This window comes from Varanus komodoensis, unplaced genomic scaffold (genome assembly GCF_004798865.1).
Source record: "Varanus komodoensis strain SLA01 unplaced genomic scaffold, ASM479886v1 scaffold80, whole genome shotgun sequence".
In the NCBI taxonomy this organism is placed as follows: Eukaryota; Metazoa; Chordata; class Lepidosauria; order Squamata; family Varanidae; genus Varanus; species Varanus komodoensis.
Window position 1 is genome coordinate 619,970 of NW_025336482.1, and position 12,684 is coordinate 632,653.

At 46.7% G+C, this 12,684-nt stretch overlaps 1 protein-coding gene across 1 annotated transcript; it reads left to right on the forward strand.

The window, feature by feature from the left end:
• The first annotated feature begins 237 nt into the window (after nucleotides 1-237).
• Nucleotides 238-7,570, forward strand: MEF2B (myocyte enhancer factor 2B). The gene is made up of 7 exons (XM_044455898.1): nucleotides 238-291; nucleotides 1,390-1,593; nucleotides 2,773-2,901; nucleotides 4,110-4,275; nucleotides 5,071-5,201; nucleotides 5,399-5,550; nucleotides 7,264-7,570. The coding sequence occupies exons 1-7, from the start codon at nucleotides 238-240 to the stop codon at nucleotides 7,568-7,570; spliced, it is 1,143 nt and encodes a 380-aa protein (XP_044311833.1).
• Nucleotides 7,571-12,684: the final 5,114 nt, after the last annotated feature.

A 12,684-nucleotide genomic window follows, 5' to 3' on the forward strand; every position in this document is an offset into this window, starting at 1 on the left:
GTGTGTACCCAACATAATTTCGTACATGGTAGAATGACACTCTGGGGTATGCTTAGCACTGTGTTGCCTAGTGTTTCTGGTCAGACTGTGTGTTTCTCGGGGCGAAGACCTAGCTTTGCATTGCTCATAAAGTGGCATATTTACAGATGGACACCTGTAACATTATTTTTCTTTTTTAGCTTCAGAAGCCACCTCCTTCTGAGAGTGAATTGCAGCTCCCTCTGAGGGTGGATCACAATGGGTCGGAAAAAGATTCAGATCAGTCGGATTTTGGATCAAAGAAACAGGCAGGTGAGGAGCTTTTAAACATGGATGGGCAAGAGCTGGAAGCTCAGGTTAGAAAGGTGCCCTTGTTCCCCAGGGGCGGGGAACCTCAGGCCACTGAGCCACGCCCCCTTTCCTAGCCCCACCCCTTTCCCTCAGCTCTATTTTTGGGCAATTGCCCAGCTTTGGTGCCATTTTTTCCCAGTGCAAAGGCTGAAATACCTGTGGAAGTGCTAAAGCACCCCAGTGCGGCCATGCTTGCATTTCAGGCCCCTCTGCTTTGCCTTCGGCCCCACCTACCTCCAGCATGCGGCCCCCGAGAGATTCTCCAACCTGTTTTGTTGCTGTTTTTGCTAGTTGTGACGTCATGTCTAACCTGTGGGCAATGATGTAATTTCTTTTCTTGCTCTTGAATGGGCCGTCCATCCGTTTCACTGTATGAGCCCTCAAAATGCAAGCAAAGAACTTTACAGAGGTGTACAAATTCTCTACACAGACTGATTTCTTTTAACAAAGGCCTAATAACAGCAGATTGGGGTTTTGTCAACCTGGCCCTTGCCAGATGTATTGGATTAAAATTCCCATTATCTCCTTCTAGCGTGGCCTGTGTAGGATGTGGCTGATGGGAGGTAGAGTCCACCACTCATGCTAGGTGCCACCCTGGGCTGGGGATCATGGGAAAAGCAAGCTGGAAGTTGCAGTCCCTCAGGAGCAGAACTCAAGCCCTAATCAATTGAATTTACCCGATTTATTGGCTCCCCTCCCTTTTGGGTGGGTGGGCACATTTGCAATGTTGGGAGCACATCATGGGCATTCTCACAAAACGGCTGGCATGGGGGAATTTCTTATTCTCTGAATGCCTGCCAAGATAGGTGTGGCCAATCACAAAATGCTCATTTCCCGGAAGTACAAGACAGAGGCCAGGACTGAGCTCTGAAAAAGAAAGCTGGTCTTTGGAAGCTTTTATTTCAGGCGCTCAAGTTTGCAGCATGTTGATGAAAAAAAATCTTAAGAAACAAAACAAAACAAAACAAAAAATTCCAGAGGGCAAAGAGCAAAGCCCAACCACATCTGTTCCATTTATGGATCTATAGTTCCCATCTCTCTTTCGCCTCCCGCTTTTAGGTTACGTTCACCAAGAGGAAATTCGGACTGATGAAGAAGGCCTATGAACTCAGCGTCTTGTGTGATTGTGAGATCGCGCTCATCATCTTTAACAGCACCAACCGGCTCTTCCAGTACGCCAGCACGGACATGGACAAGATCCTGCTGAAATACACAGAATACAGCGAGCCCCACGAGAGTCGCACCAACTCGGATATCATGGAGGTAACGAGGAGAAAAGCCAACAAGGTCTTCCCAAGAGGTCTGAATTCGAGGCTGTTGGCTCCAAAAGGGGCCAATGCACTTGGATCGTCAATGCCCCACCTTAGTTTTGCAAAAAGCAATTCTGACGCTGGTGCCGGGCACTGCTTACTGTGATGATCAGTTTCCCTCCCTTATGTTGCTGAACTGTGCATGCAATAAATTCAGTACAGCAAAGTCATCTTGTGGAGGCAACACACTGGTCTTAACTTTCTGCTGGGTTTTAACTAGCTGCAACAGCATATATACACGCCAGTAAACAGCACAGAAAAACTGTTAACGGCACATGCTTAATATATTCTGATTGCTTTTCTCTGCAGTGTGTGATCAGCAGGAATGAAGAAATTTGTCAACTAGTTTTCCACTTTCTCCTTTTTCATCCCTTAAATTCAATTTGTCCAAAACATTTAATCTTTCTTTTTAAATGGGCATAACCAACTAGATGGGGTCACAGGGGCAGTGGGTGTGAGCTGGGGTGGACTCCGGGGGATGGTGGAGGACAGGAAGGCCTGGAGGAGTGTTGTCCATGAGGTCACTATGGGTCTGACGCAACTTCACAACTAACAACGACAACAACAAGCATCTCTCTGCACTTTAGTACTTATTTCCCCTCTCTTTTATATACCATTTCCCCTGAAATATACCCTTTTTGCAAGGACATTTGCTAAATCAAATTTGTTCTTGCATTTTCATGCTATTTTCATTAATAGACAACTTTTGTTTCCCTAGTATATGCACTACACTATATATTTGTTGATAAGGAAACTGCAACCATCAGAGAAAGCGCATCTTGAAACACTTTGCATTTTGAAACTGCAATTAGACAAGCTTGTATTAAAGTATGAACCAAATGAATTTCTCCTCCCATTCCAAATTTTCAGAGCATACATGGAAGTATAAAAGGTTCCCACTGGGGCCAAGCAAATGCCAACACACTGATTCTACTCCCCAGTGTACTGACTCTGATGCTGCTGGTAATTTATAGTCCTCAGCAGTAACTGCTAACTTTTTCCTCCAAGAATTTTCTTTAAAAACTCTGCTAGTAGGGACCATAAGAACATGGTAGTGAATTTCTCTTGTCCCAACGTTTTCTTGGGAGCTAAATCTCAAAACCCCACACTTTCTGTTGTTCAAACTCTACAGACCCTAAAACGAAAGGGTGTGGCCCCAAATAGCCCAGTGACAGATGTCGAAGTGATTCCGGAACGTACTGAGAACCCGAGGCAGCCTGCTGAAGGCATGGGCCTCTCAGCAGGGAGAGCAAAGATTTACGTGAGTAACCGCTTTGTGCAAGAGGGAGAGGGCGGAGCTAAGCACAAGCCCTCCTTGAGTGTATTGCTCACGCAGCAGAGCTGCTCAGCCCAAAGGATGGATGCATTTTGGTTTCTTGGCATAGCTCATTTTTTTCCAAATGCAAGATTTAAAAAAAAAATTCCAAAGGTCTACATGGAAATTCCAGTATTTCACCAATATATTTCCCATGGAAGGAGTACCTGAGAATTCCATAATATGATGTTTTGTTCTGTCTTTATCAGATAACCCTGGGGCAAAATGTGGAAAAATGCAAAATTGAAGGCATTGCCAATTACTTGCCTGTTTGAGGAATGAGCATCGGCTAGGAATCTGGGGGCCATTTTCATGACTCCTGAACTCCTCCCTGTGGACTAGGCTCCTTAGGTGGTATGGGGGAAAAGCATAAGACTGGGTCCTAATCCACGTTTGGCCATGGAGCCAACTGGATGACTTTGGGTTTGTCACAGACTTTCAGCCCAGCTGCTGCTGTGGAGAATGGGAGGAGAATTAGACAAGCGGCTTTGAGTTCAGTGTGAGGATCAAGTGGGATATAAATCTAATAAATAAATAAAGCAAGCTTGTTATTTGTAGCACGCCGCATTCTCCCTCAACTTAGCATGGGACTATGAGCCATCCGTCCCCGTCCCCCCAGTCCAGGAGCTTGTATGTTGCCCACCCTGGTGGATTGGATGTCAGTAAAGGTGCAAATTTCCCCAAATCTTGCTGCTTCAAGTGAATTGGCATTCATTTCTTCATACTGATGAATGCATTTATTATTTCTTTGGGTATTTTTATCCCGTCCAATTACATTGTGTGTCTCTGGATGGCTTACAAATCAAACACCCAATAAATACATGTAAACCCATAATAATCCATAATAATCCACAACTGACCATAAAACATAGTTAAAATATTTATACACTGAAATTACAGGAAAATAAAAGGGCCTTGCCCTGGCACCAAACAGCATATAACATCGGTGCCAGGCAGGCCTCTCTGGGGAGCGCATTCCATAGCCAGGGTGCCACCGCAGAGAAGGCCCTCCACCAAGTAAACTCTCTACTAACCTGTACGAAAGGGAATGTACGCAAGGGGATCTTTTCTGTGGTGAAATGCAGCAGTGGGAAATGTTTTAGGAGATTGCCCCACTCTCCTCATAATTCCTCTTTGTTCCATCTTAATTATAGCCATCAACATCTCTGCTGAACCTAGACAATGTGCCCACCAAGAGCGCGAGCGGGACAGCATGCCCCAGTGAGTCCTCACTACAAGAGAGTCGCCTGCAGCCCTACAGGCCGGCCCTTTCCAAGCACAGTGTCCCTCTGGGGCGTTCCTCAGAAGCCAGTGGGGCAGGTAGGTCACCTGGGGGCTTGGCTTGTTCTGTGACCTGGGACGATGCCCAGATTCCGGCCTTTGCTTGCTTCAGTTCGTGCATGCACATGGATGAATAGTGGGATCCATGCAGTCAGCCTGCATTACGAGCACGGGTTTGCCATGCCCCATGACAAAATGAAGTACACACCTTCCTGCACACAAGAACACACCAATACTTTCATTCATTCATTCGTTTGTTTGTTTATTTTATTTGAAAATATTTACAGGCCACCTAAACTTGCTGAAGCCTTCCTAGGAAGCTTAGAATGCAAAACATACTAACAGTAAAAACACATTAAAAACCAATTAATACATAACGAATTAAAACATCTATAAAAGCAATGAAAAGGGCCACAGCTTTCAGGGGCTAAGTGTTAACAATTTTCCTAAACAGAGATGCACTGCTTTATCATTCTGCACTGGGTTCTTTGCTTCAGCACTGTGTGTGTTGGTTCGCCACAGCTTTTCTGTTCTTTTGGGACTTTCGCCTGCTCCATACCAATGACTTGCCTGAGCAAACCCTGCAAAGCTGCAGTTTTTCCAGCACTGGCTGTGTTGATATGATATTTGTGATGGGGTTTGTGAATTGGGCAATCACACCAGTTCAAAAGCCAAGACGGGGGGAAGCGGACCATTGGTTCAAATTTGCTTAAGCCTCACCGGTTGTTTCTGGAACTGAGCAAGAACTGAGCTTCCCACGTCACCAAACGTGGCCCAGGAGTCCAGACCTGCATGCCTCCACCCACCTGTGCTTTCTCCTCCTCTGCCATGCAGGTTACAGGTACCCGGTCTTTACTCACCGCTCCCGTGCAGTGATGCCCAGATCACCTCCTCCGTTCTACCTGACCACTGACCGTCACATGGAAGTGCAGCACGCCGGCGGCCGGAACAACATGGTGCCAGTGGTAGGTAGCCCCTGGCCACAATCCATGGGCACAGAAGGAGCGGTGCCGCTGAAGCCATTTTGGCCATGCGTGCACCCGGGGGAGCAGGTTCAGCAAACGGCAGGGTGCCCACGATAGCTTGGGCCCCCGAGGAGAGCACGGCTACAGCCCACAGGGGCGATCTTCATGTGTCCAAGTTCTGGCTGTGTCTTCCACAGCGCTCATACCCCAGCTATCAAGGTGTGAATCCAGTGTTGCCTGCTGGAAACAGATGCCTCCCAGGACATGGACTGCCAGGGTTCAACTTCTTCTCCTCCTCCAGCCAGTCAAGTAAGGTCGTGGGCAGGGAGGAAGTAAGGGACTCTTCAGGGTAAGGTGTACTCTGGGAAGGGAACCCGCCAGGAGCAGGCACTCCTGCCCCATGCTCCCCAGCAACTGGAGGTAGCATACCTCCATGAGGACTAGCACCATGGACAGCATTTCCTTCTCCAAGGATTTCTGCAGCCCCCCTCTAAACTGTCCAAACAACTAACCATCACAACATCTCATGGAAGTGAATCCCATGATTTAACTGTGTGCCATGTGTGGAAATCCTTCCTTTCCTCTCTCCTGCATCTCCCTGCAGTCACCTTCACACACTGACCCCTCTGGGCTCCAGTTTTATGGGAGAGGGAGAAAACACTTCCCTCCGGCACTTTCTCCACCCCAGGCATAATTCTGCACACACCCCTCTTCCTTCTGAGTTTCTCGTGATCCAAGCTTTGGCGCACGAAACTTGACACTTCTCTGGCCAAGCAGGAGCATGTGTGAAGACTTCCTGCTTGTCTCCAGCCTAAGGCTCTACTTGGTCCCCCCCCGCCCCCCCCCCCCGGCTGATTTCTTTTCAGACTTTACAGCTGGGGAGGGCTCGTCTCATCCATTTGGTCTCCCAGGAAGCCCCATGGCAACATGGCAGCACCGGGACTTGGCAGTCAGCACGCACGCACCGCTGGGGTAAGTGACTTCCCGAGACTGGGGAGGGGTGGCCAGTAGTTTGAGAAGGTGGAGGGGGGCAAGGACCCTTGCCTGGCAGACATGTGAGGGCCAGCACCAGAAGTTGACATGATGGGGCAGTTGCTGAGGGCCCACAGCCCAGCAGGGCCCGGCTGACCAGACCCCTTTAGGGAAAGACCCCTACACACCTGCTAATTCCAAGGTCCCCTGGCCTCTTTCTCCTAAGTGGAGACAGGGACCAAGCTGCTCCCTCCGTATTTGGGAGGCAAAAGGCCCACGAGCTGCTCACGCTTCTCCAGCATCGTGCAAAGGAAAAGTGCTTCAGCAGAGTGTTTGTCGTCAGCCTAGAGACATCCCAGCATCCCAAGAAACCCCAAACCTCCCTCAAATCCCAGAGGCCAAAACAGAATGCGGGGGGGGGGGGGGAGAGATTCTGGTGCATTGGTCCCCACCTCTCTTACTGTCAGCAGCTTGCCTCGGCTTTAGGGGGAATGGCTCGCTCGAGCAGTGGCAGGCTCGCTTGAAATCAGAAAGCCTTGGGATGCGGCACAGGTAAAATTTATCTGCAGAATTGTGGCCCCGCTTCTGAGCCACCCGGAGCAGCTCCAAAAGACAGCCGCCAGGTTTGCGCTGTGAAAGGCATGGCACAGATTGTGGGGCAGGGGGAAAGCAGCTACACTCACGCTCCAGTTCTTCATTTCAAAGTTCTGATTCCATGTTGGCCCAGTTTCCCCAGGTGTGCTTCCGGGGGCCTTGTATCTTACCAGCTCCTTGTGAGAAACAGGAATGCTTGGAAGATTAAATGTTCTGGGTGTAAATAAAACCCTGCATCCTGGAAAGCAAGGAAAGCCTTGGGTTGCAAAATGGGATGAGAGACTGGACTGTCGGCAAGGATTTGATGCCACCTCGTGGGTGCAAAGGAAATTGGAACTGGGAAGACAGCTTGAGCTTTCTCCTTATAGCACTGCATTTACTCAAAGAACCCAAAGGCTCTTAGAAGGCTCTTCCTTTTCATCCTGCACTCTGGCAAAAGCGTTTTCTCCTGTAGCTGACCACCTACAGAACCACTGTCTTCTTTCTGTCCCTGCAGAGCTGTGGGCCGGAGTGTGGAACAGGCTCCTCTGGCCTCGGGCTCCTCCAACCAACTGAACTCGCTCATCAGTGTCAAGTCAGAGCGGGCCTCTCCCAAGAGCATGTTGGTGTCCGCAGCCCCTCCGCTTTCCTCCAGCATCCGTCCCAGCCCTGGTGATGTCTCCATGGACCTCCAACCTCGGGACAATTATGTCAAGTCTTATCATTACTCGGTTCTTCTTCCCCGATCTCTGGCTGAGGAACAGAGACAGCCTGTCATTCCTCCACTTCAGCTCCACCCTCCTAGTGAGGAATTTCAGAGATAGTGGAGTGGCAAGCTTATTCCTAAACCCATGAGAAATTTGAGTGAGTGAAGGTGAAAGAATTCCAGTTCTGAGTTTGGCCTCCTATACATCATGGTGGGGTAAAAAGAGGGAGGGATCCAGCTCAAGAGGTATGAATGCAGGGGAGAAATCAGAAACTCATGAAGTTGTGTGGAGAGGGAGTCACCTAGTAAAATGGATTAGTGGTACATCAAGTCCACAGACACTAAATACTTCTGAATACCAGACAAGATTTTGTCTACTCTCTGAGCTTGGTGCTGGGAAAGGAAATCAAACCTGAAAGACCATTGAGTGCTTTTATTTTTATTTGTTAAAAAGAAGAAGTGGCTGATAATATTGTAAAGGCGGAGGGTGGCCAGTTTCAAAGTTCATGAGCTGATGAAATAACATTCTCCCATTTGGCCCAATCCCAGCAAAAGCAAAGACCCCAAACTTGTATTGCACCCTGAATTTGGCCTGAAGTGACTTACAAAGAGACCTTTGGGTGAAAAGAGTTTCAAAAGTTTGGCTGGGGGTTCCTTGAAGGGTCCCTTGTAGAATTAGCACTGCATCTTCAGCCTGGCCCACGCAGAGCCACCAGCCCTCATGACAGACCAAGGAAGCTGGGTTTTGTTTCCTCTTGGTCTGTAGGGGCCGTGTATCCACTCTGAATTGTACTGCAGGGTCTGCAATGTGGGTTAAGAACCATGGAGAGCTTCTTAAACCTTCAGAGTAGACACACGGCCCTCTTGCTGCTGCCAGCTACAGACCAAGACTGCCAGGATGTGGAAGGGAGTCTTCAGAAGGTGGAAGCGGGAGAGACTTCCATTTTCAGAATAAATTAAACACAAAACAAAGCCATTGTGCCCCATTGCGTAATTCACAGAAAGAAGTGGCATTGAAGCAACTGTATTTTGCAAGAGACGGGTTTGTAGTTTGGCGGCATTATTTTACGGAGTTCAGAATAACCCCACCCACCCTGGAACATATTTCAGCACAATATTACAAGAAAATCCCTACCAGTCTCAGCTGTTTGAGAGCCAAACAGGCGTCCTGAGTTAGTGGTGAGGTTCCCTTTGCTGGAGGCTTTGGGACAGAGAATGGCTGTTCTTTTGCAAAGGAAACTGTCATGGCCCCTTGTCCGGAGCTGGGCTTAAGACTTCCAGGGTCCCAGACTTTGACATCGTATGATTTGATGGAGCTCCAACTTCAGTGGGGAGTGGGGTGAGCTTTAAAGGAGCTGTGCCTGATGCTGAAAGTTACTCAAGGGACAGCTCCTTAAAGCAGGGCAATCCTTCAGCTCGGGGAGATTCAATTTTGGAGAATCTTTCAGGGCTGTCTTCCAGGAATGGCAAAGGAAAGTGGACTTTTTTGATGTTAGTGGTGATCATTTGAGGTGGATCCATCTAGGGAAACCAAATGAGCTAAATGCAGCCAGCAGCAAATCTGCTAGATATTTTTTAATAAAAATCGTACAGAGGAAGCATGCTTTTGTCCAATCTCTCCAAGATTTAACAGTATAAACATTTCAGAAAAGAAATCAATAGTCCAAACTTTCCATGGCATTTGGGGGGGAAGGTCTCAGGCACCGAAGTCTCGTGGGATCTCCCGTTGGAAATTGGTGGCTTAAGTGACAGGCCTCGCATGGAGAACTTCGTCTGAATGGGCTGCAGGCATGAATATGAAACAGATAGGGCAGCTGTGCAGTGAAGAAAGCTTTTGATCATGAAATGGAAGGGTGGAGTTAAAGGAAATCGGTTTGGTTTGGTTTGGTTTGGTTTGGTTTGGTTTGGTTTGGTTTGGTTTCTCTCCAGGGACTTCCATAGTGGGTCTACTACCAATTTCTCTGCTAGAAAGAGCCTGCTTTGGACTTCAGCTCCCATCAGTCCCAGTATGGAGGGGCCAGTGGTCAGGATTCAGGGAGTTGTAGTCCAAAGCACATGGAAATCATGACCTTGGAGAAGTGTATGCATTGTTCTCACACCTCACCTGGCTGTAGTTCCTTCTTTGGCCAGAATTTGGTGGGGGCACCCTAATAGGAGATCTCTCAATGCTCGGGTGCAGGTTCAAATCCAGATTTTGCCTGATACTTTCCAAAATTATCTATTCACTCAGAGGCTGACATCCAAAGTGGGTCCCCCCATCCCCAAATTATATATATATATATGGTTGCAGTGCCCATATAGGCCAGTAGGCTGAGCAAGACTGGACTTTTCCTCATCTGAAACCTTATGAGTCCATCTTTACCGGATGTAGACCCTTTGTCCATGCTCAGAGGCACCACCGCCATTGTTTTGACAAAGTGAACATGTTTAAATAGAACGGGGAGACATTCTTGCTGAAGGACCAGAAATAACTTGATGTGTTTGAGCTTCTACCTCCCCATCCCAAAAGCTGTTGGCCTTTTTTTTTTCATATTTCCTGGAAGATACATGCCTTTCATTTATGCTCCATACTTCTCTTTTTCATGTTCCTCTGATGAAATTGGAGGTTGTATTTTAGAACTGGGCTAGGTGCAGAGCATGGTACTTTCTATTGCTCCCTGGTTGTTGGGGGATGAAGTTCACATGCCCTTAAACCTGGAGTTTCATTTATCCAGTTTTATTCAGTTGTATTCAGTTGTATTCAGTATACAGCAAAGTGTTTGTTAGTATTGTGTCTTCTCATCCTATTCTTTTGCCTCTGTTATATTGCCTGGGTCTTCTGGAATACTGCCCAGTTACCTGGAAAAGAACCATCTTTGGTGACGGATCTTAAATTTCTGATGCGTAAAAGAAAAATCTGGAGTTGCAGTTTCTATATTTCCACCACAAGATGGAGCTCTGGGTTACATTTCTCCTTTGCTGAGTCAGAAAATCAAATATATATTTGAATAATTCTTTTAGACTGCTGTTTAACCAACTAAGTATCTATCATATGTGCTAGACTACATCTCTAGCATGAAGAGAGATGTACTCTAAGTTCAGATTTGCTCTGTTTCTTGTTCTGTTTTTAAAGTTGTATTCATTCTATATCATTTTCACATTAGATTTAGTCTGCTTTGCTTTGCTTTGGTTTGATTTTAGGATCTATCTGAAAATTAACTGAAATGTTTATGCTCATTTCTCAAAATATATGTACTTTGCAATATGTCCACATTTATGGCAACCCTTTCCCTCTACAATGCAAATGTTGGGTAAGCACTTTTCAGTAATAAATATATTGTTGTGTATGCATTTCTGTAATTTATTTATTTTGTATGTTCGTTTCCATAATACAAACAGTTGCATCCTTTTTAGTTTTTATAATCTGCTTTATAACATTTTTGGAAGCGTATCGGCGCATTAGTAGGCCACTGCATTCTGGTTCAGGAGAGCGAACTTTGGTAAACTGGGATTGAAATATGAATGGAACAAATGTTTTGGCATTCTTTAACATCAGATTCCTTAGGTATTTTCCCAAAGAAGGCCCAGTTAGTCTATTGTAGCAAAAACAGCAGTCCTGTAGACTCAGAGTTTCATAATCACAACAGGCCTTCCTTTCAAGAAGGCAGGGAAAAGAAATGTCTTAAATATACAAAGGCTGTTTTAGCACTCTCACACAAAAATAGATGCATCTATTCATCTGGGCCCCTAGCAAGTGTAATCCTTTCAGGAGGCCAAAAGTCCTTCTTCCAGTTTTCCCCTGACCCAATATATTAAAGAAATGCCCCACAGGAAGACAAAACACAATAGTATGTAGCACCTGTCATTTCTTGCATTTATAGACATAATTCCTTCTTTGGTATTTCTACAGACTGAATTGTAATCCAGTTCGTGTTAAGATAACATGCAGAGCTTCCAAAATGAGTGAAAGAAAGAAAGAGAAATCCTTACAATAACCGGTGGAAGACACAAAGCTTCAGATGCCGACATCTCGGCTCAGCTCCAAACGGGTCCACACAGAAGCACATTTCCAAACTGAGATCAAAGTCATTTCTTGTGCTTGGCACATACCTTGAATTTTACCCCTTTCCTTAGCTGAAAAGGCTCACCGTGGCTACTTATAAGGATCAGACATAAGACGGTCCCTACTGGAAGGCTTAAAATCTAAGAGATGTGGCATAAAAGGAAAGAGAATGAAGAGGGGAAAGGAAAACAACATTCTTTGTTAGAAAACTATTCTACCCCACAGGCTCATTGTAAGGGGTAGATTTTAAACACAATACGGAACTATATTCAAGAACAGGCCTTTTTTAATGTGCCATATTCCCCACCTGAAACTCCCCCCCCAGTGTTTTACCAAGGCAATTTGGAATATACAAAGGGAAAAGATCTGGGTGCCACAGAGTAAGATGGAATGAATGCCCACCTGTAAATGTGGCTAGCCATGCAGATGGCTTTATTTTAATATTTTAATCTCATCCTGGTGGAAAACGGGCTGCAGGGCAGGGGGACTGGTTTTGATCAGCTTGCCCCCTGGCATTCTGTTTGATCCTGGCGCTCAAGGATGGGCCCCTGGGACAGCCAGTTGGCTCAACACTGTCTCAGTAGCTGCATGCCTATGCTGATTTATGGACCGCGCTCTTTGCATGCTCCTCATTAGCATATATTCAAATCGGGGTGTGTTCTTTCCCACCCTCGGCTGGCTCTTGCTTGTAGTACGAAGCCTCGATTTGCTATGGCAACCAGCTGGCATTCCATAAAGGCCCAGAAATGTCAGCAAGAGAGGTGTGCATGCAAGAGGCATTGCAAGAGACAAAGGAACCCCACTGAAAAGAAATTATCCCCCCCCCCACCCCGCGCTGCCACTCTGCAGAAATAAATAAATAAATAAATAAATAAATAAATAAATAAATGCCCGACATCAAAACACTGGTTTTTCTTGCTTCAAAGACCTTGTATGAGGAACATTATGCCGTTGTCTGGAACGAGAGACAGATGAGCGAGCAGGCTGCGGGGGAAATGAGAAGCCACTACGGAGGGCTCCGCTCATCTGGTGGGTCCCCCCACTAGATGTGGGTCCTCAGCAGGTCTCCCCCCCCCCATGCCCATCCTTGATGTCGGTTTTGGCAACACAAGGAGGTTCCTTCAACCCCCCTCCGTCTATATCTGCCCCCCACCCAATATTATTTCCTTTAGCCTTGCCCAACCTGGTTT

Coding starts and splice junctions, on each gene's coding strand:
- MEF2B (XM_044455898.1), top strand. CDS start 238: ATGGGTCGGAAAAAGATTCAGATCAGTCGGATTTTGGATCAAAGAAAC. Junction 292..1,389: donor TGGATCAAAGAAACAGGCAG/GTGAGGAGCTTT, acceptor TCCCGCTTTTAG/GTTACGTTCACCAAGAGGAA. Junction 2,902..4,109: donor CAGGGAGAGCAAAGATTTAC/GTGAGTAACCGC, acceptor TCTTAATTATAG/CCATCAACATCTCTGCTGAA.